At 35.9% G+C, this 26,973-nt stretch overlaps 2 protein-coding genes across 3 annotated transcripts in view; one reads left to right on the forward strand and one right to left on the reverse strand.

Moving 5' to 3' along the window:
• Positions 1–10,620: 10,620 nt before the first annotated feature.
• LOC134653580 (uncharacterized) lies at positions 10,621–11,501 on the reverse strand. Its single transcript, XM_063508979.1, has 2 exons — positions 11,274–11,501; positions 10,621–11,233 (listed from the first exon to the last, which is right to left on the reverse strand). The coding sequence occupies exons 1-2, from the start codon at positions 11,318–11,320 to the stop codon at positions 10,621–10,623; spliced, it is 660 nt and encodes a 219-aa protein (XP_063365049.1). The 5' UTR covers positions 11,321–11,501.
• A 286-nt stretch (positions 11,502–11,787) lies between these two features.
• Positions 11,788–26,973, forward strand: part of LOC134647925 (fibroblast growth factor receptor homolog 1-like) — an 82,791-nt gene continuing 67,605 nt past the window's right edge. Inside the window, exon 1 of one of the 2 annotated variants that reach the window (XM_063502304.1) lies at positions 11,788–12,355. The gene's annotated coding sequence lies outside the window, so the exon portion shown is untranslated. The remainder of the gene's footprint in view (positions 12,356–26,973) is intronic. The other variant, XM_063502313.1, reaches the window with a different exon arrangement.

Consider the following 26,973-nt stretch of genomic DNA (forward strand, 5'->3'; position numbering starts at 1 on the left):
TCTTAACACGGTACTTGTAACTTTGTATGTCTATATTTCTTAGTTCAGGCAGTTTTAGAAGTTCAGGCAAGTAGTGATGGGTGGGATATCAATTTAAAATGAGTTTGTAGGAGTACCTCATTTTCTAAAATGAAGTACTACAATGTCTTACTTCAAATGAGGTGAGGTACTAAAATTTTTTTGCATCGACCGTTCCTCCGGCTTCAAAAAACTCCAACGGCAAGAAAAAATTTTTAATGTATAGACATATTTATGAAAGACATATTTAAGATGTATGAAAGCCTGCAGCGCTTACGCTTGTTGTCTTTCGTGTGTCATTTTCGGCGAGGCGACATTGAAGTTGGGCGTGTGTCTGTCTCACTCCCTCTTTGGATAAATATAATTCATTGTTTCATTTTGAAAGGATTTTTGAGGGAATGTCCCAGTCAGTGACGCGTGAGGCGGTGAGCGAAACTTCAACGAATTTCTCGGTGGACCTTTTGTCTTTGCAATAAGGTTGAGACTCAAATGAGGATTTGAATGTCGGCGAGTACCGAGCGGCTCGCGCGCTCGCGAGTATCGCGACTCTTGCGAGTTGTGAGTACTTGTGCGCATCGCGCGCTCGCGCGCCTCAGCCGCGAGTGGTTTTTTCAAATGAAGTGTTTGAATGATTTGTGTGGTAAGACCTGTTGTGATGCGCGCAAGTAAATGAGTAAAATGAATAGAGGAGTGAAGTAAGACATTTTTGCGGTGTGAAGTACTGCGACGATTTAACAAAATGAGTGGTACAAAAGAGATGCCTCACGAGTGAGTAACTCAACACTACAGGCAAGGCTCACGCCCAAACTGGGTCCAAATTAGTGTCCGACCGAAACACGTTTTTTTGCCGAAACCGAAGGTTCGGCTTTGGCTCTAGTTTCGGCCGAAACCCAAAACCGAAACTTTGCAGATCTATTAAAATCGTTGAAAAAATGTCATTAAACCGCTTTTATACACATATTTAAGACTGTGTCGACCGTCCAGTGGCGCCATCATTAGGGGTATTGTGTTTTCTAATAAACCATTTAATTTCTGTATACATAAATATTGTTGTCCTACTTGCTCGCCAACATTTGGTCTTTGTCACAAAGTTTAGTTTCATAGTACGAAGTACTATTTCATATGTTTTGGCCTGGCCGAAACTACGGCCGAAACATGATTTTATAACCGAAACTGGCCGAAACCGAAACCGAATCTTCGGTCGGACACTAGTCCAAATACTCCAAAGTCCAAATGGCCCCAAGGATTTAAAGTCGCACAACTTATACGTAATCATATCAGTACCATTACCATGTATGGTATTCGTATCAGTAAAAGGAATATTTTTTATTACTTATTAGTGACGTGATGAGTCTTGGTTCTGTATTTTTAGAATGCATTTAATTTTTCCATATAACCTCTCATAAGTCTTAAATATACCTATAGATGTCGTATGTTATATTTCGCAGTTGTCTTATTATGCGGTACACGCATGCTGTGTAAGACCATGAGTCTCAACCTTTAAAAACTTTATTATTAATTTTATTTATGAATTTTAGTACATAATAACAATGTGTGAAACTCGTTAAAGTAAAAATCGTCGTCGACGTCAAAGATATGTCTACACTTTTGCACCTTACTCCATTATACATAAGGCAAAAAAAGTAAACCGATTTTTGTCGTCGTCTGTAACTAACTACACCAACTCGATATTCTGGTACTTCAAAATGCCTAGTCATAGTTACAAAGATGCCAAACACGATCACTCAAATATTTGGCCATAAGTATAAAACATTATTTACCTACGTCATTGTCGCAATGACTGCTCCGCAAACTAAATATGTAGCATAATTTCAAGTGGTCACGGCTTAAGTGTATGTATGTGTTACTCTTCTGATGAAACTACCGAATACCTAAGCGGTCACAGTAACTTTCCAACTTTAACGCGTTTCCAACTTTAAAAAAATCAGATTTCTCCTTTCTTTACTTTCTTTGAGATGCATTTGTCTTGCAAACTTCTTTAAAAATTCAATTCAACAAAATGTTAACTCTGCTTTATATCAATAGGTCGTTTTTTGTTCCATCAACATTAAGGCGAAATAAAACAATACTTACATGAGGTGCGTGTGGGCGAAAGGTTACCTTTGTATTGCGGTAGGGGGTAATTTAGTCAGAGCTTACTCAAAAAAGTTGCAAAAGTGGGACTTTCGCAAAGTAGGCTGTTCTTTATTTGATATCCTGTGGTGGTTTTAATCATGGAATCATGGAATCATGGTGGTGTTATCTATTTGTTCTACAAAGACTGTTTGTTTACTCCTCGTATTATAGGACTTAAGCGACTTTACCCCTGTATATCTGTCAACTGTGATATGTACAACCGTTTTATAGGTAGTTAGTTAGGTACTTCTGATAAAACCTGCAGTGCGTGACTATTTTTAAATATGTAAGTAGGTACCTACTTAACATCTAAAAACTTGAAACTCTTAAAACACGTTGAATGTTACAAGTGTTCTCATTAATTTCTCTGAATACCGCTGGCAAGTGCAAGTTCAAAATAAACACAATTTCGATCGCCGTAAAATAACAATGAATGATTGAGTTTATGCTTCTTTCAATCACTAGTTCAATTATAGCCACGCTTTTAATAGATCCATTCATTCGTTCATTCATTCGGTCAGTAATCGATGACCGCTGCCCGCGTGAACAGATGAAAGGCGTGTCTTGATATATAGGATACTAGCTGAGGTACCCGGCTTCGCTCAGGGAGCTGACATGAGAATTGTGTGGTGGTTGTAATAAAAGGAACAACTTTAAAATATATTTAGTTTTTTTTTTACTACAATACCTGTACCTACTTCTACGTACATTTTTTTTATTTCCAACTCGAGAACAACCTACGACCCGTACCTATAGTTCCCCGTGAGAAAAGCATAGGGAATAGGGATAACTGGAAGTGTTTGTCGAAAATCTCCTGAGGTTATGAAGGCTTCGAATAGTCCACAATGTTCTAGAATATTCCAAAACATTTGAATGTGTTCTGAAACACTCCACAATGATCTGGGATCCTGGATTCTAGGCTATTTACAAATATTTTATAACATTCCAGAATATTCCGGAATGTTCTCGAACATTCGAACCTCACAACTGTCTTGCTTACACCTACTACCGTACCTATATATACCTCTACCAATAGGTAGCCCCAACCCTATAAAAAAGGCTTCGAATGGTCCAGAATATTCCACATTTGAAAGTGTTCCGGAATGTTCCACAATTATCTATCTAGAATGTTCTCGAATATTCGACAACATTCCAGAATGTTCTGTAGCTCCACCCATACAAAAAAGGCTTTGAATGCGCCACAATGTTCCAGAATATTCCACAACATTCGAGGGTATTCTGGAATATTCCACAATGATCTGGTATGTTCTCAAACATTCGACAACATTCCAAAAAGTTGTGAAATATTATAGAATGATCTCGAATGCTCTCGAATGCTCTGGACTGTTCTAGAAATGTCTAGAGGGTGTAATTAACTTCAAAAGCACGCCCCTCAGGTAAAAACGGGAATCTTCTTTATGTAAAGACAAAAAAGGCTTCAAATAGTCCAAAATGTTCTAGAACATTACACAACATTTGAGTGTGTTCTGGAACGTTCCACAATGATCTGGTATCCTGGATTCTAGGCTATTTCTGAATATTCGACATCATTCCAGAATATTCCGGAATGTTCTTGAACATTCGAACCTCACGACGTTACCACAATAGGTAGCTATGATCCTACAAAAAACCTTGGTCCAGAATATTCCACTTTTGAAAGTGTTCCGGAATGTTCCACAATGATCTAGCTAGAATGTTCTCGAATATTCGATGACATTCCAGAATGTTCTATAGCTCCACCCATACAAAAAAGGCTTTGAATGGGCCACAATGTTACAGAATATTCCACAACATTCGAAAGTGTTCTGGAATATTCCACAATGATCTGGACGTTCTCAAATATTCGACAACATTCCAGAATGTTCTGAAATGCTGTGGAATGCTCTCGAATACTTTCGAATGTTCTGGAATGTTCCACAATTATCTAGAATGTTCTCGAATATTCGACATCCTTTCAAAATGTTCTGAAACGCTGTGGAACTATCTCGAATACTCTCAAATGGTCTGGACTGTTCTACAAATGTCTAGCCTTCGAGACCCGAGACGGCTTCGAATGTTCCAGAATATTTCACAACATTCGAAAGTGATCTGGAATGTTCCACGATGATCTAGAATGTCATCGAATAATCGACAACATTTCAGAATGTTCTGAAATGCTGTGGAACGCTCTCGAATACTCTCAAGTGGTCTGGACTGTTCCAGAAATGTCTAGCCTCCGAGGCGGCTTCGAATGTTCCAGAATATTCCACAACATTCGAAAATGTTCTGGAATGTTCACAATAATCTAGAATGTTCTCGAATATTCGCCAACATTCCAGAATGTTCTGATATGCTGTGGAATGCTCTCGAATGTTCTGGACTGTTTTAGAAATATCTAGCCTCCGAGACCCGAGACTCCTCACCAGGTACACATTTTTATACTTCCCGATGGGTAAGTAATAGAACGTATACAAACCTATAATATATTGCTCAGAATATATAAATTCAATTAGTATAATTTTGAATGGCATAACGTGCAATAAGTATAACGTGCAATACGTATAACAATGAATTCTATAATTTTATAATGTATAATGAACTTTACATATAATATCGTTTATGATAAGTATAAAAAGGTATAACTTTGAAACAATATAACATACAAAACAAATACCACGCAATAAACCTAATCTTGTGTTTTTCTGCGGGGTAACAGTTCTAACCTAACCTAACCTACTTTTCTGGCAGCAGTTTCTTTCTCTGAGGGGTCACAGTTCTAACCTAACCTAGGTTAGGTTAGTAATAGAACGTATACAAACCTATAATATATTGCTCAGAATATATAAATTCAATTAGTATAATTTTGAATGGCATAACGTGCAATAAGTATAACGTGCAATACGTATAACAATGAATTCTATAATTTTATAATGTATAATGAACTTTACATATAATATCGTTTATGATAAGTATAAAAAGGTATAACTTTGAAACAATATAACATACAAAACAAATACCACGCAATAAACCTAATCTTGTGTTTTTCTGCGGGGTAACAGTTCTAACCTAACCTAACCTACTTTTCTGGCAGCAGTTTCTTTCTCTGAGGGGTCACAGTTCTAACCTAACCTAACCTACTTTTCTGATAGCAGTTTTTTCTGTGGGAGGTCACAGTTCTAACCTAACCTAACCTATTTTATGGTAGCAGTTTCTTTTTCTGTGGGGTAACAATTCTAACCTAACCTAACCTACTTTTCTGGTAGCAGTTTCTTTCACTGAGGGGTCACAGTTCTAACCTAACCTAACCTACTTTTCTGGTAGCTGTTTCTTTCTCTGAGGGGGTCACATAGTTCAAACCTAACCTAACCTACTTTTCTGGTAGCAGTTTCTTTTTCTGGAGAGTCACGGTTCTAACCTAACCTAACCTACTTTTCTGGTAGCAGTTTCTTTTCTTGGGGAGTCACAGTTCTGACCTAACCTAACCTACTTTTCTTACAGTAATTAGTTTCGATGACCTATGAAATACTGAGCTATCCAAATAATTTTACTGGTGTTTTGTTCAGATATTTATATGAGATTTTATTCATTATTTTAATTTATATGCATAATGAATGTTATATTAAATGTAATTAGTTTATTTGTATGTTATACCAAACAGCGGTATGTATAGTGTATGTTATATTATTTTTATGTTATCCTTATTGAAAATATAGATTTAGTGCATTATACATAAGATTAGTATACGTTTTGAACGTTTGTAAATTGAAATTATACCAAAAGTGCGTATTCATTATGATACGCACCCCTTCCCGATCTATTCTGAACTTTATTTTATTAAGTTAAGGTTCAAAATTCAAAAACAAAAACAACCGCTTCTTGGTCTCAGAGGGCGAAACTTTCAGCCCTTATATCTTCAAAAGCACACCCTTCAGGTAAAAACGGAAAACTTCTTCATGGACGGCAGATAGAGGGCTACCACCCCATATAGCTTCCTTGATCGTATCGGGACTCATTTCTGAGTTTTAGCGGCACGCACATTGTACACTTTCTTTTATTATATATATTGATTAAAATACCTATAGGCTGATTAATTAAAAGTGAGCAAAATTGATACTTTAGTAACACGAAGAAAAAAATACTATGAATTGAATTACACTTCGTATACTGTTTATAAGAATTTATTAGCTCGTTATAGAGTATCTATGACAACTTATACTTTGATCTATGAGAATTTAAACAAATGTGCTTAGTTTTTGTAAGAAGTTTCACGGATTAAAAAAAAATTAGAAACAGCAGAAGAAAACGTACTTTTTGTCATTTGACATTTAAAACAGTGCGAAAAGTCTGGGGGCCGATTTTTGAAATTCGACCGCTGGATTTCGTGTATTTCGTTCAGTAATATCTCCACTACTAGGCATGTAAATTCTACTAATAGAGTGGTCAATACCACTAGATTCCCAATTTCTATCGCTCGTATTTCAAAAATCAGCATTTCGCCGTTTTCCACCGATTTTCGAGTGACGAAATCGAGCGATCGAAATTCAAAAATCGGCCCCCTGCTCCTTTGCCTCCAATATCATAAATATTTATCATCGAACAGCCACAAACAACAAAAATCCTTAGTTGGCATGATTAAAAAAGGAATGGTGAAAAATAACAAATTAATAGAATATCCTTACGGCAATTTGAGCGATTCAAGGTAACTAAATAGTTCCACTGGAGGCAAATTATTGCACCCTGTGTTATATAATTAAAAACTTTACCCTCTTTGCATAAAAGGAAGAATATTGGCTTCCGTAATACACCTTTACATTACAAAACATTAGGTATATTTAAATATTGATCACATAGGTAGCTCTAAGAAATTCTCAAATTCATTCATCAATCATTGGGTCGGCGCACGCGCACGCGCCCCGAATTTATGCCACTAGCAACTTAAATCAACCAACGACATAAGTATCCGCTTCCTGTCGGAACGAGCACCCTGTCCTATCGGCGCTAATCCAGTCCCAGAGCTATGCTATAGCCAGCGCTAAAGGCGGAAATACACATTAGGGTGGAGCGTCGTTGTATGGGAAAAAATAAAAATTTGATTATCAATGTGGAACCGGTACAAAAAGTTGCAGTTTGTCATGTAGATTATAGTGATTATATCAAGTTTCAAAATAAACACTACTTTTAGCCCTCTACCCAGCCGCTAAAGAAATTAATAAAGGTAAATTTTCATCAATTATTTAAATATACTATTTCACTAATATGTGTACATTTTATTGAAATTATATAATACTTAATAAGCATTTAATAAGTTATTACCAAAAATTTTGTGCCTTTTTCAATATTTATGAAATAATAAAATTTCAAACTTTCATATTAAACAGCAATTTCATGCAAAACAAGGAAAATGCTACAGTGTAAAAAAATTATATGAGTTATTTTTTTAGACGTTCTTGTGCCAAAGTAACGGTGTTATTGATTACGAAAAGTATCATTTTACTGCAAAAAATGGGTTACTTATATGTTTAAATGAGCGTCAAATATTGCCCTTCGGCGTCGCTTACGCCCTTTTTGGGTCATGTTCACACGTATGTTAGGCATATATTTACTTTTACTAGTAGTATTTTTATTATCTTATCACGTTCAAAATAGTTTTCACGGTTCTGTAATAAGTTGTAAACTGCAATTTGTGCACAATATCCGGGTTAAAGGGCCTTTTCCATAAAACCTCTATTTACGTGGTTTTACCATGTCATAAAAATATACGTTATAAACAAAAATAAGTATAGGAATCGAGTATATCTGTAACAAAAAGATGTTATTTAATGAATAAAACTTGTTATAAAAAAAATAAGCATAAATTAAATTTATTAAAAATATACAAATATTGCTATATATAATCGAATAGTAGAGGGCTAAAAGTATATACCAATATTTTTTTTATTATTTTTCCCTTAAACAATAAAAAATTAGACATCCTTTTAGAGGGGTTCCATTGCTATATTCAAGAATTTTGGATTTCGCTCCACCCTAATACACATGCCTGTAAAAGGGACCAGTAGCCTGCGTACTATGTACATAGTTAAAGGCATGTAAACGAGACTGGAATGCAATCAATATAAGTACAGTCACCTGCAATAATATGTTACACAACGAAGGCCGCAAAAATATCTGACACGGTCTTATTTGTAGAGCGTGTCACATATTTTTGCGGCCTTCGAAGAGCAACATATTATTGCAGGTGACTGTACATTTAAATGTAAGGCTTGTTAAGCTTGCATGCAATTTGCGTCTTTGTACGCCGGTATTTCCAAGGCAGTGCATGAGTGCAGGCTATCAGACATGATAGCCTGCACTTGCCTCTTGCCTATGATGAGATACTAATCACTAATCAGACATGATCAGACAATGTTGCAAGAGAGAACTCGGCTTACTTTTTCTACCAGGCTGCCGACTGGACGTAGGGTTGTGTGTTGTTGTGTGTAGGGACGTAGGCGAGCGGAAAATCATTTTTTTTACACATTTGATTTAGAGAGCGGAAAATCAAGGGCAGTAATTTTAACATTGAGCTAAACTTTAGCGCAATGTTAAAATTACTGGTCTTGATTTTCCGCTCGCCGCACCGCTCGTCGCTTGCGTGAGTCCGCGGCCGTACCTACGTTAAATTGGCAAATAAAAACAAGACACATTATTTTAGATCACGTACTTAATAGCAATAGCTTTTGATGGATGCGTGCTTTATATAATAGCGGCAATCGTCGCTAAGGAAGAAAGAAAGTTAGTTATTTTATTTTTAAGGAAACTCTAATGCGTCCGGTTTCTATAAAATATCTGACACGATCTTATTTGTAGAGCCATAAGAGCGTATCACATCATATTTTTGCGGCCTTCGAAGAGTAACATATTATTGCAGGTGACTGTATGACATCTGAAAACTATGGGATTATTTAGAATTATGGTAACCGAATTGTTGGATAACAAATTCAAATTACGCCAAATCAATAAAAAGCTTTTTAGCTTCATTGCCTACTGACGTAATTAAATTATTCTACTTATAAATAATATTAATGAAAATTCAGAACGCACGTAGCTCGCCAAGTGGGTTGTGGTGACAGCTGGACAACTGGCATTTGATATCCAATGAGAGCACTCGTGGAAATGTACAGGGTTAAGGTGACAGTCCATTTCCAACCGCAGCTGCACTACTGTTCATTTTACTATGGAAATTGACAGTAACAGCGACGCGTTCAGTACCAGTAGTGCAGCTGCGGTCAAAAATGGAATGTTACCCATATTCATATAACAAGTGTCAAAAGTGACATTTCTTCAAACAAAATCGTCTTTTTTGACTCTTGTTTGACAGTGACATATCCGATCCATATCGTTTCAATATCTAATATTTGACGTATCTTATTGTTCGAATACTTCGAATAAGGCTGATTTGTCTGATTGATACGTGTTAAAGCTCTTCGTCGTTGGCATTTAGTACAACGATATAATTTAAAGTTTATACACACTCTTTACATAGAATAATACATAGAACAAATATTTGTGTTCATCGGTTAATAACACAAATTGGAGCCATCGAGCTGTCATATTAGTAGGTATATGTGATATAAAATAAGGATTAGTAGCTACGATCAAATTAGTATTTAGGTAGCTAAGTTAGTTTATATATGTTAGATTATAAATAATATATGCTACTTGTTTGTTTCCATCTAGTGCAGTTCCTATAATCAATATTAGTTTTGTCATTACCTGCATCGTGATTAAAAATTGTTATACAAATGGGTTATTTCCAAACTTAATTTCCATTAACCGAGAAATGTCAATTGAAATGCAACCATAACAGTTTCTCGGTAACGACAGACATATGCTACAAATGATCTTCCTGGGACGGTCGGAGGAAACTCACTTCCGCGTTTCAATGTAGTTTCCTACAAACGTACGCAGGAACTCCTCCTAGTAACTATTTTTTCTATAAATATTAATAACCTACGTTGAAGTTAAAAGAATACTCGTTCACTTTTATAGTAACTTCTCGCTAAACTATGTTTAAATGTATAATCAACCTTCGAAAAAAGTAATATTTGAAGACTTGAAGATAATTAAGTATATTAAAATAAACAAATATTAACATAATCAATTTTCAAAATTAATAGGTAACCTTCTAGGTTTAGATTTGTGGATTAGGTAGTTGGACTAGTTGGCCACCTTTCCTAATCTTTGAGTGCAAAATCGCGGTTTCTTAGAACAGATTTTATAAATCGTGCGTTTTGATTTGCTCCTACTTTACCTATTATTTCGTTATTTATTCAGAGACCATACTTTTATATCCGCAACGCAGGCTTCGTCAGGTAAACACAAACTTACAATCAGCTACAGGCATCGTCACAAAAAACTACAGCGATAAAATCCGCAACAGGCTTCGTCAACTCACTCTAAAAATACACATTAATAACAACAAAAAAAAAAAGAAAAAAAAAAAAAAACCTACAAATAAAATACACCCTCCAACTCACCGCCAGCAGGCAGTGTACCCAGCAGGCTGGCCGCATTTCCCCGTTGAATAGCTATACTAATTCTCTGGGCAAAATACTGGCCTGCCCTCTGGTCACCCGAGGCATCGACCAAACGCGACGCCAAATCCTTAAATAAGCGCCGGGCGCTGGGCCCCCACGACCCTAACGTTTCGACCCCAAAATGCTCAAATATGTAGCCACTGCCGAGAGTGCTGTACTTGCGCCGTTTGTTATCCTCGGCCGTCGTGGCCGCATGACCAGCACCAGAGCTAGTGCCCGGTAAGTGGGACACGGCAAAAGTGTCTACACACGTTGCATCCCAAACCAGAGGCCTCCCCATACTCCAGGGCACCAGCGTCATACCGTCGGGTCTCTTGCCGTCATCCCTCGTTAAACCAACAGGCTCCAGAATAGCAGGTACCTTTACGCTGACAAGAGCCCTTCGGATGACATCGTTCAAGCTGGCGTGACGAGGAATCCGACCAGCACTCCTGCTACAAGAGAGGCCATGATGACCCAAGCTGTCAACCATGGAGCCACATTGGCAGCGATGCGGGACATTAGTCACTGCCCCTACTCGCAAACTAGCAGCCAGACGAAAAGTGACGTTATCAAGGAGTGTACCTATCGACGGAGAAGGTAAGGCTAGTAACCACTGACCAGACTCCCATTCCGCAGCAGCAAGAAGACGAGCACGCTCCGTCAAGCCAGTTGACGTATCAACAAGATTATTCCGTACTAGTTGACAGAGCGGCTCGTCCCACTGCCTCTGCGAGCAAAGGTTGGTAGGCAGGTCGGTGTTCGGACAAGACAATGACCATACATTTTTAGCCTCAGTGCAGTGCGCCGGCTCTAGATTATTTGACTTGTTATCTCTGGCTGGTTATAAAGATACCTATTTAAAAAGCCGGAAAAACTTACCTATTCAAAATATAGAGGTACATACATACTTACAAGATACAAGATCAAGGGGTACTGTTACGGTCGCCTTTGCACCCAACAAAATGTTACACTAAGTAGGTAATATGTATCTACATTATTATTATTATTATTATATCTACATACCACCTAGTTACTTCTAGTTTCAGTGCCATAATTTGTGATGATAACAAGCTACTTGTTGAAAGATTGTACCGTCACCTCAAACCCACTACTCACAATTAGTTAACGCAACGCGAAAATAAATACCATAGCCAAAATACGCGAGAAAATATTAGGGAAAACATGAAAATCATTAATCACGAGCCAAATAAATCATCGCGTACACTGACCATTACGTAACGCGCCCAGTTACGTTTTCTTGAATTTCCCCGCTGACATTAGGCATGTAAAGGATAGCAATACAACAACTAGCACCCTCACCGCACGCGTGCAGTGATAAAGAAAAGGACAGCTGTATTCATACCGTGCGCTCGTGAAACGCCGCATACGCATCGCTACGCTGAAAGCTCTCGACTCGATTATCTTCAGTCTTGAATTAAAGCTCATGGTGTGCGGACGTTTGTAAGTGCGACTATTTCTGCAAAAAACTCGCTCGTTTCGACGGATTAAGAACTAAACCGTATGAAGTGTTCGTGGGTTGGTGCTGTATTCTCGTACTTACTAAGTGACTTTGCTATCTATTTTGACAATTGAAAGTGAATTTTTCAGACGTTTCAGTGTTTGCGGATGCCCCGTACGGGGATTGTATTCATTCCGAGAAGCTGGTAAGTCGATTTGTGTTATTTTAAGATATAATTAAATATAGAACGTTGGCATGCATATGTTTATGTGTGAACGTAATTAAGAAATAATGATTCATAATTCTAGGAAATGATTTTAGTCATATTTTGTAAGTTTAATTTAAGATAGTTACGTTTTCAGGATACATCCTGTATTATATTCAAAATCAAAGGTGTTAAGTACATTATTATTTGCATCATTTCCTATAGGTAGGTATGTAGGTACACATGTATACCTAAATCTTTAAAAAAATTAGACCATGGTGGAACTGTCTGTCAAATGCCTCACATTTTATATGTTAGGTTTTGTATTTTATTGCCAAAACTTTACTGTATTTGATTAACATAAAAAATCTGTAAAAATGGATTATTTATGCATTTTTTTTAAATTTAGAAATGAGCAATTGAGCATTATGTATAATAAGTAGGTACGTAATTAAGTGTCAAAATGTATTACTCATTTTACAGTGTAGTGTTTTTCCTTTAGTGTTCGTTTCTAATAGGCATTTATTATGAGAAATCCGAAATTTGGCAGAGGACGAACGAAATGGCGCCAAATACATCAACAAGACCTGTAATTACATCATGATGAGTATTAAAAATACAAGTGTAAATACTAGTCACCGGAAGGCATAGGTACAGGTAATGGTGTTGCCCAAAACACCAATCCGAAAATATTGTGACATCCCTTTCCTGTAGCCGCGAAGTTGGCAGATAAACCCAACATCATTAAAATTAATGTTTGTAAAGGATGTGCATTCTATCACATCCTTTACAAACGTTTAATCTTTTCGAAAACCGGGTGATTACATTAATCTCACCAGTCACAACGTTCATTAAAATTATACTAAATTACAATATTTTCTTTTGAGATATGGAAAAACGTAAATTAAATTTTAGTTTTTAATTAGTACCTAGGTATAAATATAAATGGCGCGGCGGAAATTAAAACTAGGTAACGTACTAATCATGGATATGTATTTCATTTGAAGTCACCGGTGACATTTTCACCTACTTATTGCAATATTCCGATATTGAGAGGGGTGGTTCGTATATATTTAATGTATTGTCGTCAGTAAATTATGTCGCCTTTTTATGGCGCATACGCAATAAATATTTATACTAATAATACAATTATTCATCGAATTAGCATTGTGGGATTGTTAATAGTCTAGCAAACCAAATCGTAAGAAGGAAAATGGCGCCAAACTCAAAATCCTTCGGCCTACATTATTAAAATTTGCTGACTTTTTTTACTGGCAAAATTGATTATCATTCCAAAATCTAAACCAACATGATTAACTCTCTAAATAAAATACGGCTTAGAGTTTGACATTACTAAATAATTTAAGATACCCAGCCCCTTTTTCTTACCAACCGTCCGCGTCCGAAGACCTTTAAGCGGCAAAAACGTGGCATTGACACATTTAAACAATTAAAGTTAACATCTCAATAGGGCTGGCAAGGTCTGAGGCTTCTGCCGGGATTCAAACATGGGCCCTTAACATTCGGCCCGCGTGCAACACGTGGCAAACAATGTGTTTTTGTTGCTTCGGACAGGGAGAGCTGTGGAGCAGAACGGTTTATTTTTTAATAAGAATAACAAATTCTTTGATTGTTCTATAGGTGTTTTTAAACTGTATTTTTTTTTGTTATTCCTTAACCAATTTATAAAATTATAATTTATATACGTAAAAGTTTGTTTACTGAAATAAACACTTTTTTGGTAGGTAAGTCCATTTTTTTAGTCTGTCATTTATTTCCTAATTAGGCACCTACTTGTTAAACCCAAATCAAATAAAAAATCCTATTGACATTTTATTGTATAGTGTAATATTTAGTGCGAAAAGTAAAAATAGTGCCTTCCTAAGTTTCTCCGCAGGGTTCCAGCGACAGATACATTTAAAATCATATTGTAAGCTTTTTATTTCTATAGCCACTACGATCGTTATTGAAGGTTAAAAATATTTTAAATTTTATAATTACAATTATGTGTCTTTAGTCATTATAACAACAGCTCTATTAATTAAACAAGCAAACACTGCTCGCAAATAGATATAATTAACATGTCGTTTATATGCTCAGGGTATCTCTTTCATACATAAATAATTAACATCTATCAGTAAAATTAATTTAAATGTGATTAAGCAAGTGAACGTTCAATGTTTGCTTTTGTTTAAATGTTTTGAGTGATACTCGAAGCAATGAATTGGGATAGTTTTGTATAACACCTCCATTCAAAGTGACCCGTTTTCATTGCTCTTTTCTTAAGTGAAGTTTTTACGGTCTTTAACTACTATCTCGAGTAATTAAAAACATACATTAAAATGCCACTAGATTTGAAGGGAGCATAGTCACTCTACTTAAATAGTAAAAAAAATTGTGGGTTATTAAATAAGACTCTCTATTATAACTCTGTTATCTGAATACCAGGGAACGTGTGCCTCGCACGTGGGTTCCGTAGCTAGGCACGAACAGACAAAACTCGATAATCCTCACATTTGTCACTGAGAACCATACTTGCAACATCTTGTTTTACTCAATTAAGTTCTTAGAACTTAAATCTTGTGCTTTGCGGAATAAGCTTGCTACGATATTTGTATGTTGAAGCATCATACGAGCTTGCGGGCGTTATCAGAGTAGCTACGTAGGTTGCCCTGAAAGTTTCGGGAATTGGAAAAAATACGCGTTTAAATGAAATAAAAGTACTTTTATTGTTTTTCAAAGTATTCTCCTTTGTGTTTAATGCACTTTTTCATTCTCTGAAACCAGTTTTCAAAACAGTTATTGAACTCTGAACTGGGGGTTGACGAAATGGCCATTTTATAAGCGTGGACTGCTTCTTCCGCGGTCTGAAAACGCTGACCACGCAACCGATTCTTTATTTTCGGGAAAGTAAAAAAATCGTTGGGACTTAGGTCGGGGCTGTACGGAGGATGGTCCAGTAATTCGACTTTTTCGCCCTTCAGATAGTCGTTTGTTTTCTGAGCAGTATGAGGGCTGGCATTATCATGGTGTAGTATAATACGGCGGTTAGGGTTATTTTTTCGCAGTTCAGCAAAAACAATCGGTAAACAAACGCCTATATACCAATCGGCATTGACAGTTCTTCGATCTTCAAGAGCAATAGTCGCCACGTGACCCGATTTGGAGACAAACGTGGCTACCATTTTTTTGATCGTGCTGCGAGAACGAACAACTTTTGTTGGCTTCGGCTCGTCTTCGTAAACCCATACTCGAGATTGGTTTTTGGATTCAGGCTCATATGCGTAAATCCATGACTCGTCACCTGACACAATACTAAAAACGGCAGTTGAGCTTCCTCCATTAAATCTTTTTAGGGTTTTGTGGCACCAATTGACACGGACCGTTTTCTGCTCGTCAGATAACAAGTGAGGAATCCACCGGGAAAACAACTTCCGCACGCCCAACTCTTGCTGTAAAATAACTTGTACCTGACTCATTCCAATGCCTAAAGTCTCCTGAATTTCCCGATATGTAACATGCCTATCTTCTTTTATCAGTTGGCGAACAACATCGATGTTTTGATCGGTAACGGCAGTTTTCGGTCGACCCTCACGTACGTCATCCGCAAGAGACACACGGCCACGTTGAAATTCCGAATACCACCTGTATATTGTCGTCTTCGAAGGTGCTTCACTACTAAAAGCAATAGTCAATCGGTCTCCACATTGTTGTTGTGTTAATCCACTTTTAAAATCATAATAAATCATTGCTCTAAAACTTTCGCGGGACAGCTCCATTTTCACCAGCGACTCAACGACTTTAAAAAACAATTGAAAATAGAACATTGTTTTTTTTTTCTAAGTGGCCAGTGTTTTCGAATAATGAGACTATGCTTGTAACAAAGAGGTATAACACATGTCAAATATACGTTCCTAAGTATGCAATTCCCGAAACTTTCAGGGCAACCTACGTACCTAACGTTCACATCATCACATCTGTCAGTAATCGTCACGTTTACATGTAATCAAGATCTATCCGTCAATCGTCATACAGGCCTTCGCAATCGTAGATTAATCTCAAGAAAAAATATTGCCTAATTAATAAGTGTTCGTTTAAATTTTGTTCTTCGATTCGACATTTATACATGTCTTTCCCTGCCTGCCTGCTTTCTTCTTTCCTTCTAATAAATAGATAACTTAGTATGTTAATGAATTATTAACATGTTCACCTATTGAAATTTATTATTTAAGAACACCATACTTATAATAATGCGCAGCGTTTTCGTTGTTATTATTTTCGGGAAAAGATTTAAAGTGCTGTCTCTAGGTATAATATTTAAAAGTGTGGAAACAGCTTTGTTTTGATAATATTTTTCCTAACTACTTACAAGTTTCGTTTGAAATTTCTAAGAGTAGCTGTGTTATTTACGTTTATATTTCCTTCCGAGAAAATGAATATGAATAAAATGGAAAATAGACTGGTTCGCCCAAGTGAACCAACAACTGTCGCAAACTCGTATCACGCATATTGCGCGTGTCGATTTTCAATCTTCTTACGATGAGTTACGCTTGTCTTTTCAACTTTATAATTGGACGTGATGTGAACTTACACTTTTTATAGATATTTGAGTTTATGAACGTGATATTGGGAGTTATACTGTTTCAGAGAATCGCCTACGCATTTGAATCATATTAGCTCCGGTAAATAAGAGTATGATGTTATCGCTTTTTGCATTGAATGAAAATAACTAAGGTTATGCACAACAGAGAATTTGTTTTATTTATTGTCACCTACCAGCCTACCACCACACACCACCACCACTACCACTAAACAATTGAAAACAGTTTTTTACTTATGTATAGCGAAAGAGTTTGCTGGTTAGCTTTTGATTATGGAGGCTATAAGATTATTTATATGTACATACGCTAGCAATAATGAGCAGCGTTTTCGTTATTACTTATGTAGTTTAAGAAAAAATTTGGTAAATTAGGTTCTATTATGTAAAAAGTGACTAAATATATACAGGGTGCTTCCTGTAACAGGAGCAATAAATTAAACTGTAGGCTGTACTCCTCAAACTGACCAACATTTGTTCAGCAACATTTGAAAATAACTCATGTTTTGATTTTTATTACACTTTAAAGTTTATTCTAAGACGCAATGTATTGCAAATTTTGTTATGTTTAAAGCGTGACAAGCAACGTCAAACACACTGATGTCAGCGTACATTGAAGGCAATATTTATTTTGTAAGAAAAAGAGGAAGTCTAAAGGATTCATAATTTTTAAAAGTTGCTTAACAAATGTTGGTCAGTTTGAGGAGTACAGCCTTTAGTTTAATTTATTGCTCCTGTTACAGGAAGCACCCTGTATATGATAATATTAATAATATTTTCGAAACTTAACTCAAAATGATATACTTAGACTCAGTTTTAATGAGATATAAGGTCAAAAACATACACAAGTACTAAAACTCCTTTAATTACACCATAAACAGTTCAGCATAAAAAAGATAAATGAATAAAACAAACGACCATTTGCTTATTAGAATATAGTCTCAATCAAACACGTAAACAACTCAAACGCCAACCACTCAAACTAATACTCACAAAAAGAAAAAAAGGTACCTATCCATTTTAAAACAACTATCAAATCTACGGCACAAGGCGTATTCCAAATGTGAATACTTATTTCAATTTAGATCTTTCTTTTCATTGTCGTAGGCGTTCTATTTTAGACACATTGCGACCAGCGGTCACCCTTTGCATTCTCTACATGCCCTACTGTATTGTATTGTATTGCTTATTTATAAAATCTCGTTCGATTTAACGAGTCGTTTATAGTTTTTTATTTATTTATCGCCCGTTCTTCATATCTATAGAGTGATGGTGTGTGTAGGTGTGTTGTCTAAAAAAAACTTATACGTAGGTAGTTAAATTTAGGTACAGTGGATAAGGCTTTTCAGATATATTGCTTATTTAAGTATATGATTTAAAAAAAATAGGTACTTAAATAACAATATCATTACAAAGGGTCTAGCCGCAATCCCATAGTGAAACTGCCCCTGGCTGAAGTGTATACCTTTCTTAGGTGTGTTTATTTGTCTTATTATAAGATATCGTTTTACCAAATTTCAAGGCTTGAATCCCCTTGGTTTGGCTAAAAAAATTTTTTTTTAAAATATCGTTTTTATTTTTTTGTAGCTAAACTAGTGGTTCGATTGTTGTGAAATTTGGATGTTAATTGCACCTAATATTATTTCATTAAAAAAAATCAAGGTTGTAACTTGTTTAAAAAGGCTTAAAAAAATATTTTAAATTTTTTAACCTTTTTTTTAATACTTGTGAGATAGCGACAACCTCAATTTTTTGTTATATAATGCAGAATATACTATTGCATAAAATATTTTTTTTGTAAAAAAATCCATTTGGAGCAGCAAGGTAAAAATGTCTTACTAATGCATACAGACCGTCCTTCTTACGTACTTTAGAGTGGTCATAGAGAAAAAATACATAGAGTGCTCACTCCATACATCAGTTTTAGTACCAAAAAGACTATTAGCATCACAGATATAGGAAGGAAGGAGATCGGGCATGCCCGGCGATTTGTATTGAATACGCCTGTCGCAAGTTCTCGAACACACACAAAGCACCAGTAATTATAAAGACATCGCACGCACTCACCTAAAGTACGCACACTTGTAGATGGACGCTCCTATTGCACAATACACGCGCATCATTTCAATGTCTGTGTACATGCGAACGACCAGCGAGTCGTGTCATAACGCACGCACACAACGATAATTACGGGAACTGAGCCGGGACACCGTGATATCGATATTTGATCGACTGTCGGAAAAGACTGTGTGTCGATAACTTCATGAACACTATTCAAATATAAATATTCGGAATCATTGTTCTTAATTGCCTATTTATGGAATAAATTTCCTTGTTAAAACAAGACATTTGATTTAAGTAGATATTAGTAGTTTATCAAAAAATAAGGAATGTACAGTTACATAAACTTTACGTAACTGTAAATTATTATGCTTAAATTGCTTAATAATGTACAGTTGCATATATTACTTTATCTACACACATATTAAAAAATGTCATATGATGTGTTCAGAAAAAAGCCATTCGAAATTTGATTGCAATAATAACATCGAATTTTTGATTATTAATTTGTTATAGAGCAATAAAAAACAATAATTTTCTTATCTGTGTTTCTTAAATGCACGTATATTACGTTTAATATTTATAGTCAATTACTGCCCAGTAAAATGAACCCGAGACCTCGTGCACAGTAGGCAGACACTGTAGCAATCTGTGGCATCACTCAAGGAGAGGCTTAAAAAATTGTGGCTTTCCGATACATAAGTAATTCGGTTTTCCTCGATTAGTACTTCTTTAGTTTCCTTTACTTTTCTGGTTCGAGCTCATATCTATTTATTTATGATATATATTGAGTATTTATTTATTTTATTTAGGTTATATTTATATATACTTATACGCTTTATTTTATTTATTTAAGTATTTCTATTTATGTTTATATATATTATTTGTAGCAATGTGTATTCAAAACTTGCATTTCATTAATTTTAGTGATTGTACACTATTGTTTTTGTTTGTCATTCATCGTTACTTTTGTTTATTCGTTTCCTCAAAGGTTAACTGGAAGAGACCCCATACAGGGATAAGTTCGCCTTTGTTGTATTTAATTTACTCTGTAACTATGTTTCTCGTTTTTATTTCCATGTGCAATAAAGTATATACATACATACATACATACATACCATTAGGTAACCAATTACACAAAATTTATACTAAATAATATTATAATAATATATTATATTAAAGACAGTAACCTTGTAAAAGTAATCTTGAAATTTTTAAATTATTTTTAGCGTCAACTAACCCTGGGCTGGTTTTATCGATACGTGTTATAGGTACCGCACAGCACTATCCAAGCGGAGCACATCGCTGCTGCACTATGAGAAAATTTCTCATTGAGTGAATCGTTTTGTACCCAGTTCATTGCGGCGTAAACACTGTACTTTGCAATCATGTTACTTGTACAGCAGCAATGTATAATGAAACATATTAAATGACAAGCAAGTGTAAGCTTACATGGATACAAGTCGGAATATTACGTTGAATTCGTGGTTTTATTTGAAATAAGTAGTGAAACCTGTGAAAAGTGATCCCATTGGTCTGGAAATTAATCAAATCACTGCGATGTTTACAAGTAATTATTGCACAACTCGGCATTTTGGTAAAAAACAGAAGTTTTTCGGTGAACAGCGCGCGTGCATACTCGGTAACAACGGACGGCGAACTGGCGGCACTGTATGCTCAATGAGCTAACAACTGCGACACGGCCGCCGGCGGCTTGTCCGCTCTCTAGTATTATATGCTCTGAGATTAGCATCTAGCATCGAGTAGCGGAACTGTCAGTACTGCTACTTGACAATAGATGTAGCCACCGACCGGAAAGTCTTATGCTGTTGAGATAAGACTTTCCGGTCGGTGCTACATCTATTGTCAAGTAGCAGTACTGATAGTTCCGCTACTCGATGCTAGATGTAGACACTGAAATTAATAGTCTGAACTGATGTATGGAGTGAGCACTCTATGTATTTTTTTCTCTATGGAGTGGTTCACGTTTGTATGGGAAAAATTCAAACTCTAGCTAGAAGATAGTGTACACCAAGTTTTGTAACTTTATCTCAACTACAAAGGGGTGCTCAACCACTTTGAAAATTTTCAACGTTGTATGAAATCCAAAAATAAATAAATTATATTTTTTTAGATTTTTATACAAGTTGTTGTTTTCACATTATTTGTAAATGTGATTTATAAGTTATTAAGTAAAAAAATATATTTATTTATATTTTTCATAATTTTATAAGTTTTTTTTATTTCACCTGAAAAATTGTAAAAAAATATATTTTTTTTTTACTTAATAACTTATAAATTACATTTAAAAAATAATGTGAAAACAACTACTTATATAAAAATAAAAAAATAAAATTTTTTTTGGATTTCATACAACGTTGAAAATTTTCAAAGTGGTTGAGCACCCCCTTGTAGTTGAGGTAAAGTTACAAAACTTGGTGTACATTATCTTTATAATAAGTGTGACCAAATAAGGGGGTACCGCTTCTTCTAGCTAGAGTTTCAATTTTTCCCATACAAACGTGAACCACCCTAAAGTACGTAAGAAGGACGGCCTGTATGCATTAGTAAGACATTTTTACCTTGCTGCTCCAAATGGATTTTTTTACAAAAAATATATTTTATGCAATAGTATATTCTGCATTATATAACAAAAAATTGAGGTTGTCGCTATCTCACAAGTATTTAAAAAAAAGTTTAAAAATTTAAACATATTTTTTAAGCCTTTATAAACAAGTTACAACCTTGATTTTTTTTTTCGAAAATGAACTATTATTAGGTGCAATTAACATCCAAATTTCACAACAATCGAACCACTAGTTTAGCTACAAAAAAATAAAAACGATTTAAAAAAAAAAATTTTTTAGCCAAACCAAGCCTTGAAATTTGGTAAAACTATATCTTATAATAAGACAAATAAACGCAACTAAGAAAGGTATACACTTCAGCCAGGGGCAGTTTCACTATGGGATTGCGGCTAGACCCTTTGTTGCTTAATTAACGATTAATTTCCTAGTTGCGTAAATTATATCAAAATTATTTATTTTTATATTATACTCGCCCCCTCTCGTTAGGCAATTTAAAACTCATTCTTGGTACAAGTTCATTGAATTACCTTGAATTTTAATTCGTCTAAAATATAAATACGTAGTTTATATGGGATGCCTAGTTGGTTTTGATTCCGCCATGGACATGCGTCGCATCCCTAATAATAATGGGCATTTTTAACGATTGCTAATTTATTGGACTGTCGCATTCCGCCGTGATATGTATGCAATGTAAATAAATAGCGAAAAACTATAGTCGGATTAAAGTTAGTGTTAGTATGTAGGTTTGGAAAGAACTATGTATTATATAATCTGTGGTTTAGGTAATCAGGGTAGTTAGTTAATATTTATGTAAAAGTGCGCAAATAGTTATATGTACCTAGATACAATATTGCGAGGGAATATGATTTTGATGTCATTTACTGTTATTGTGCGTGGTGACCAGAACGGACGCAACTTTCAAATCTGATTGAGCCGTAAAGAGTTGCTAGGCACTCTAGGCAGTTGTATAAGTTGGTATACATGTTTAAGGCTACTATAAATATTTAGGTACTTAAGTTCCTTTTTTTATACAGTTCAGCTAAGAAAATGGGACTCGTGTACCTATGAAATTATTTAAACATTGTATTAAAAATTAAATAAAACTAACTGTTATCAATGAAAATACTACAATATATGCTCAGTTCAAAGATTGATAGATCCTAAGGTTTAGTTAACGTCTTGTCTAGACGCAATAATCCATCAAGACCCCGCGATATCCGCCTTGCTTCCTCATGGCTGGACGATATGAACGAATGAATGAGTGAGCGATGTGAACGATAATCGTGGCAAATTGGACGTGTTAGTATGTAGGTACCTTAACCTGATCGATTGACATATGAACGGAATTTCTGCTGTGCAGTTACGACGATTAGCGGTTTGCGACACTACGAAGAATTTGTATCATATGGGACCTAGTGCAGTTCTTCGATAATCTTTGTTTGTGGGTTTTATGTTTTTTTTTTTAAGTACATGTTTCTGATAGTAATTATTTATACAAACAACATAATCAAATTTTACAAATAAAGGTTGCAGAAACTGAAATCTTACTAGGTTTTAATGTTATTGCTGCTATGTAGCAAGCAACAAGGAACTGGTAAAATAGAAAGGTTAACTCACTAGTTAGATTAATTTATTGCTTTCTAATAGGTACAAAATTAATGGCAATCCACTTGAATCTTTGAAACAGGAAAAAAGTGTTAGTTCAATTATTTAATACTTACTTACTTATAGTTACAAATTACAACCACAACGGACTGCATATCGGGTAATTCCGGGGTAGATGGCCATAAGGGGGAGATTGCCCATTCAAATATTTCATGGTTCTGATGGCTAGATGTCGCTAGTTCTTATTTAGTACGCTTCACGTCATGCTTGGGAGCAAAGATATGGCCAACATTTTGGGGGAAAACTTGTAAAAGTACGTAAAATCCTTGTTGCTTATTTTGACTAGTGCAAACATTTCTTAGAGGGTTCATATTTTACATGGTGGTGATGCTGTCTTATTCTAATGGTGTTATTTGCTTTTGGTGCAAAGTATACGGTTGTAATATTGTTCTAACCTAAATAAGAATGAAGCTCGAGTCTCAACTTGTTTTGATTTTAGGCGTGGTCTTCTCTCCCGGACGAAAAGGAGAGATGGCCAGTTTTAGTTGGGGTATTATGGCCATATGGCCCTCAAGGCACGCAGCGATGAAGATGTATCTATCACGAATTAGGTATTCCAAAGTTTATCAGATAGCAGTGACAACGTCCCCCTATGCATGATAACGATTAAAAAAGGAAAATGGAGTTAATTTAGAAAGGTAACTATTGCAGGTGTGGGAAAAAATATCAAGTGCCTCTTCTCCTCCATAATTAATGATTAAACGAACTTACCTGAAGTGAAGTTCTATCATAATTATACGAAGCGCCTCGTCCGAAGAGATTAGTAACTGAAGATATATATATACATGTAGTTACGCCGGTAGGTGTCACCACTCTGCACTTAGTTTGGAGTTATTTTTAAATTTTTATTTTTTAATAAGTGGGTATGCCTACATTCCACTTCCCGGCTTCCATCGCTCCGTCCGTTCATTAAGTTGAGAGAAATATTTTATATATAGTAGTACATTGATTGATGTATTTTATGTAAGGTATTAAGGGAATGAGCGAAGCGATGGGTGGGAGGGAACTATGTTACTAATCTCTTCGGACGAGGCGCTTCGTATAATTATGATAGAACTTCACTTCAGGTAAGTTCGTTTAATCATTAATTATACTTCGCGCCTCGTCCTCGAGATTAGTAACTGAAGATATATATATACATGTAGACTTTGAGAGTAATATTTTCCGAAAAATCATCAATCAATGTCGATTTACTCATATAACATAATATAATATTACACAATTAATACTATATTATAAACTTCTCAGCCCTGATAAAGGAATCATTTTAATGATATCCAAAAAATCGACAGATTTGTAGATAAGTTATGATACTATAAAGTAGCATCGGGTAATATTAGGCAGGATATTAATCTTAAACACCTTAAATACCATTAAATTACATTCATTTATTGAATAAACTGGAAACAAATCATATAAGTGTAAACTGAAGTCGCAATTAGTCATTATACTAATTGGTACAATTATCACAAACGCCTACATAAGAAATTGTAGAACTATGCACAAGTTTGTTTCTTAAATTAAACAAATTTTTCATCCTCTAACTTGGTACAACAATTTTTTGGTATTTAAACAGATCTGTATCAACCTTAAAATATTGAATCCTTTTTTGCTAAACCTATTTCTACATTAATAGAATCATATAATCACCGATATACGAGATTATGATATCTTTTTAATTATTTATTTATTTAGTACGGATAACGCCAGAGACAAACAGTCTTCGTTGCTTAAAATAGGCCTTTGGTAAAACTTTGCAAAAGTATTGGACTGTCCGCTCCACCCTGCGGTGTTGCGAATGGCGTCGACGCTGACGCCTCGCGCGTGCGCGTGCGACACGGCGGCGGCGTGCCGCGTGCTGTGCCCGCTGAACGCCGCCGTGTCGACCCCGCACTCGCTCAGTGTGCGCTTGATCCATCGGCTGAGCGTCTGCGAGCCAATTGGTTTATGAGGCTTTTTAGTAGCGATGAACAGGCTGTCAGATGTTCTTAAAGGCTTTGTTTTATTCATATAGCAAGAAAGCGCTTCCGCTGGACATATGGAAGGGTTTTCGCGGAAAAAGGGCAGATATATAATAGGTTGTTTACAACCGAGTCTTGACGTTTTTATAATATCTGGAATTTTAATAGATATACATTCAGAAGTTATTTCAATGTTTTTTATATTAATTTTTGATATCGTTTGGACTCTGTGAGCCGTAGTGAGAGCCAGCAATGTAACTGTTTTGTTTGAAAGCCTTTCAAGGTTTAATTCATCGTTAGGAAACCAATCGCTCAATTGATTTAATACAAGATTGGTATCCCAAGTTGCATTGTACTTGGGCGTCGGAGGTCGTAGACGAAAAACGCCTTTAAAGAATCTCTGAAGCCTGTCATCATGTGATATTGTTGGGCCTAAGACTACAGGATAAGGCCGATCTACAGGAGTTTAATGTCCCATATTGACTACCTTCATTAAACATATTGGTCAAAAAATAGACTACTGTCGGAATAGACGCGTCATAGACGTCAACGGAATTACTATTACAGAAGTGCCACCACTTTTTAAGACAAACATCATACTGTTTTATCGTGTTTGGTGATAGGGAAGCTATCATTATGTCCATTGAGGATGGTGGTAGGCTTCTTCTCGATAGCGCGACCCGCACAATATCCCTGCAGCCAGGGTAATCGAGTTGTGTATTCGTTGGGAACTGGAATGAGAAATTAAGGCATTGGTATATGGCTGAAAAGTTATGACTTCACTAACAAGGAGACTTCGATAGACAGGGTACCATGGTTGTGTTGGCCACAAAGGTACGACCATGATACCCGTAGCTTTATCCGAAATAATCTTTCGAAGAGCTTTCAGTACAACCGAAAAGGGCGGGAAAGCGTAAAAGAACATGCCTGTCCAGGGTACAGTAAACGAGTCTACCGCATAGGCATCAGGGTCTTTGTGCCAGGAAATGTATTTTGCGCATTTCTTATTTATACGACTTGCGAATAAATCAATTAACGGCAAACCAAATTTGTACACTATCTCATTAAAAGCCCAATCAGCTAATTCCCATTCTATATCCGGATGTGATCTCCTTGATTCGTAATCAGCTATAAAATTATCGCGGGATCTTATATAAGATGCAAACACAAACAACTTTCTCTGTTCGCACCATTGCCAGAACTCTCTCGTAACCTGGGTAAGATGAGGGTATTGTATACCACCCATTCGGTTTATGTACGCTATCGCGGTAGTGTTATCCAGTCGTAGGAGTATCTGGCAATTGTACACATTACATGCGTAAATTTTTAAGGCAATAAATGCGGCAAGCAGCTCTAAATAGTTAATATGATTTTCTCGTTCAGTACTAGACCATTGGCCGCTTGCCGTATCATCCCCACAGGCTGCCCCCCACCCCGTAGTTGAGGCGTCAGAAAATATTTGAATTCGGTAATTATCTGTGCGAATGCGACTATGAGAATTATCGATATTCATTAACCACCAATGTATGTCAGGTAGTATGGACTCCGGTATACTCATTGTACAATTATAATTATCGTGGCCTTGTAGGTTAAGGAACTTGCACCGTTCCAGTTCCTTCGTATACAGCCATCCGTACTCGATAGCCGGGCACGCTGAGACTAGTAGGCCGGTGAGTTTTGCTAGCTGTCTAATCTTACAACGTTTAATTTTTAAAAACAGTTCTAACTCAGATTTTATGCGCGCTC

This window comes from Cydia amplana, chromosome 1, assembly GCF_948474715.1.
Source record: "Cydia amplana chromosome 1, ilCydAmpl1.1, whole genome shotgun sequence".
NCBI classification, from domain to species: domain Eukaryota; kingdom Metazoa; phylum Arthropoda; class Insecta; order Lepidoptera; family Tortricidae; genus Cydia; species Cydia amplana.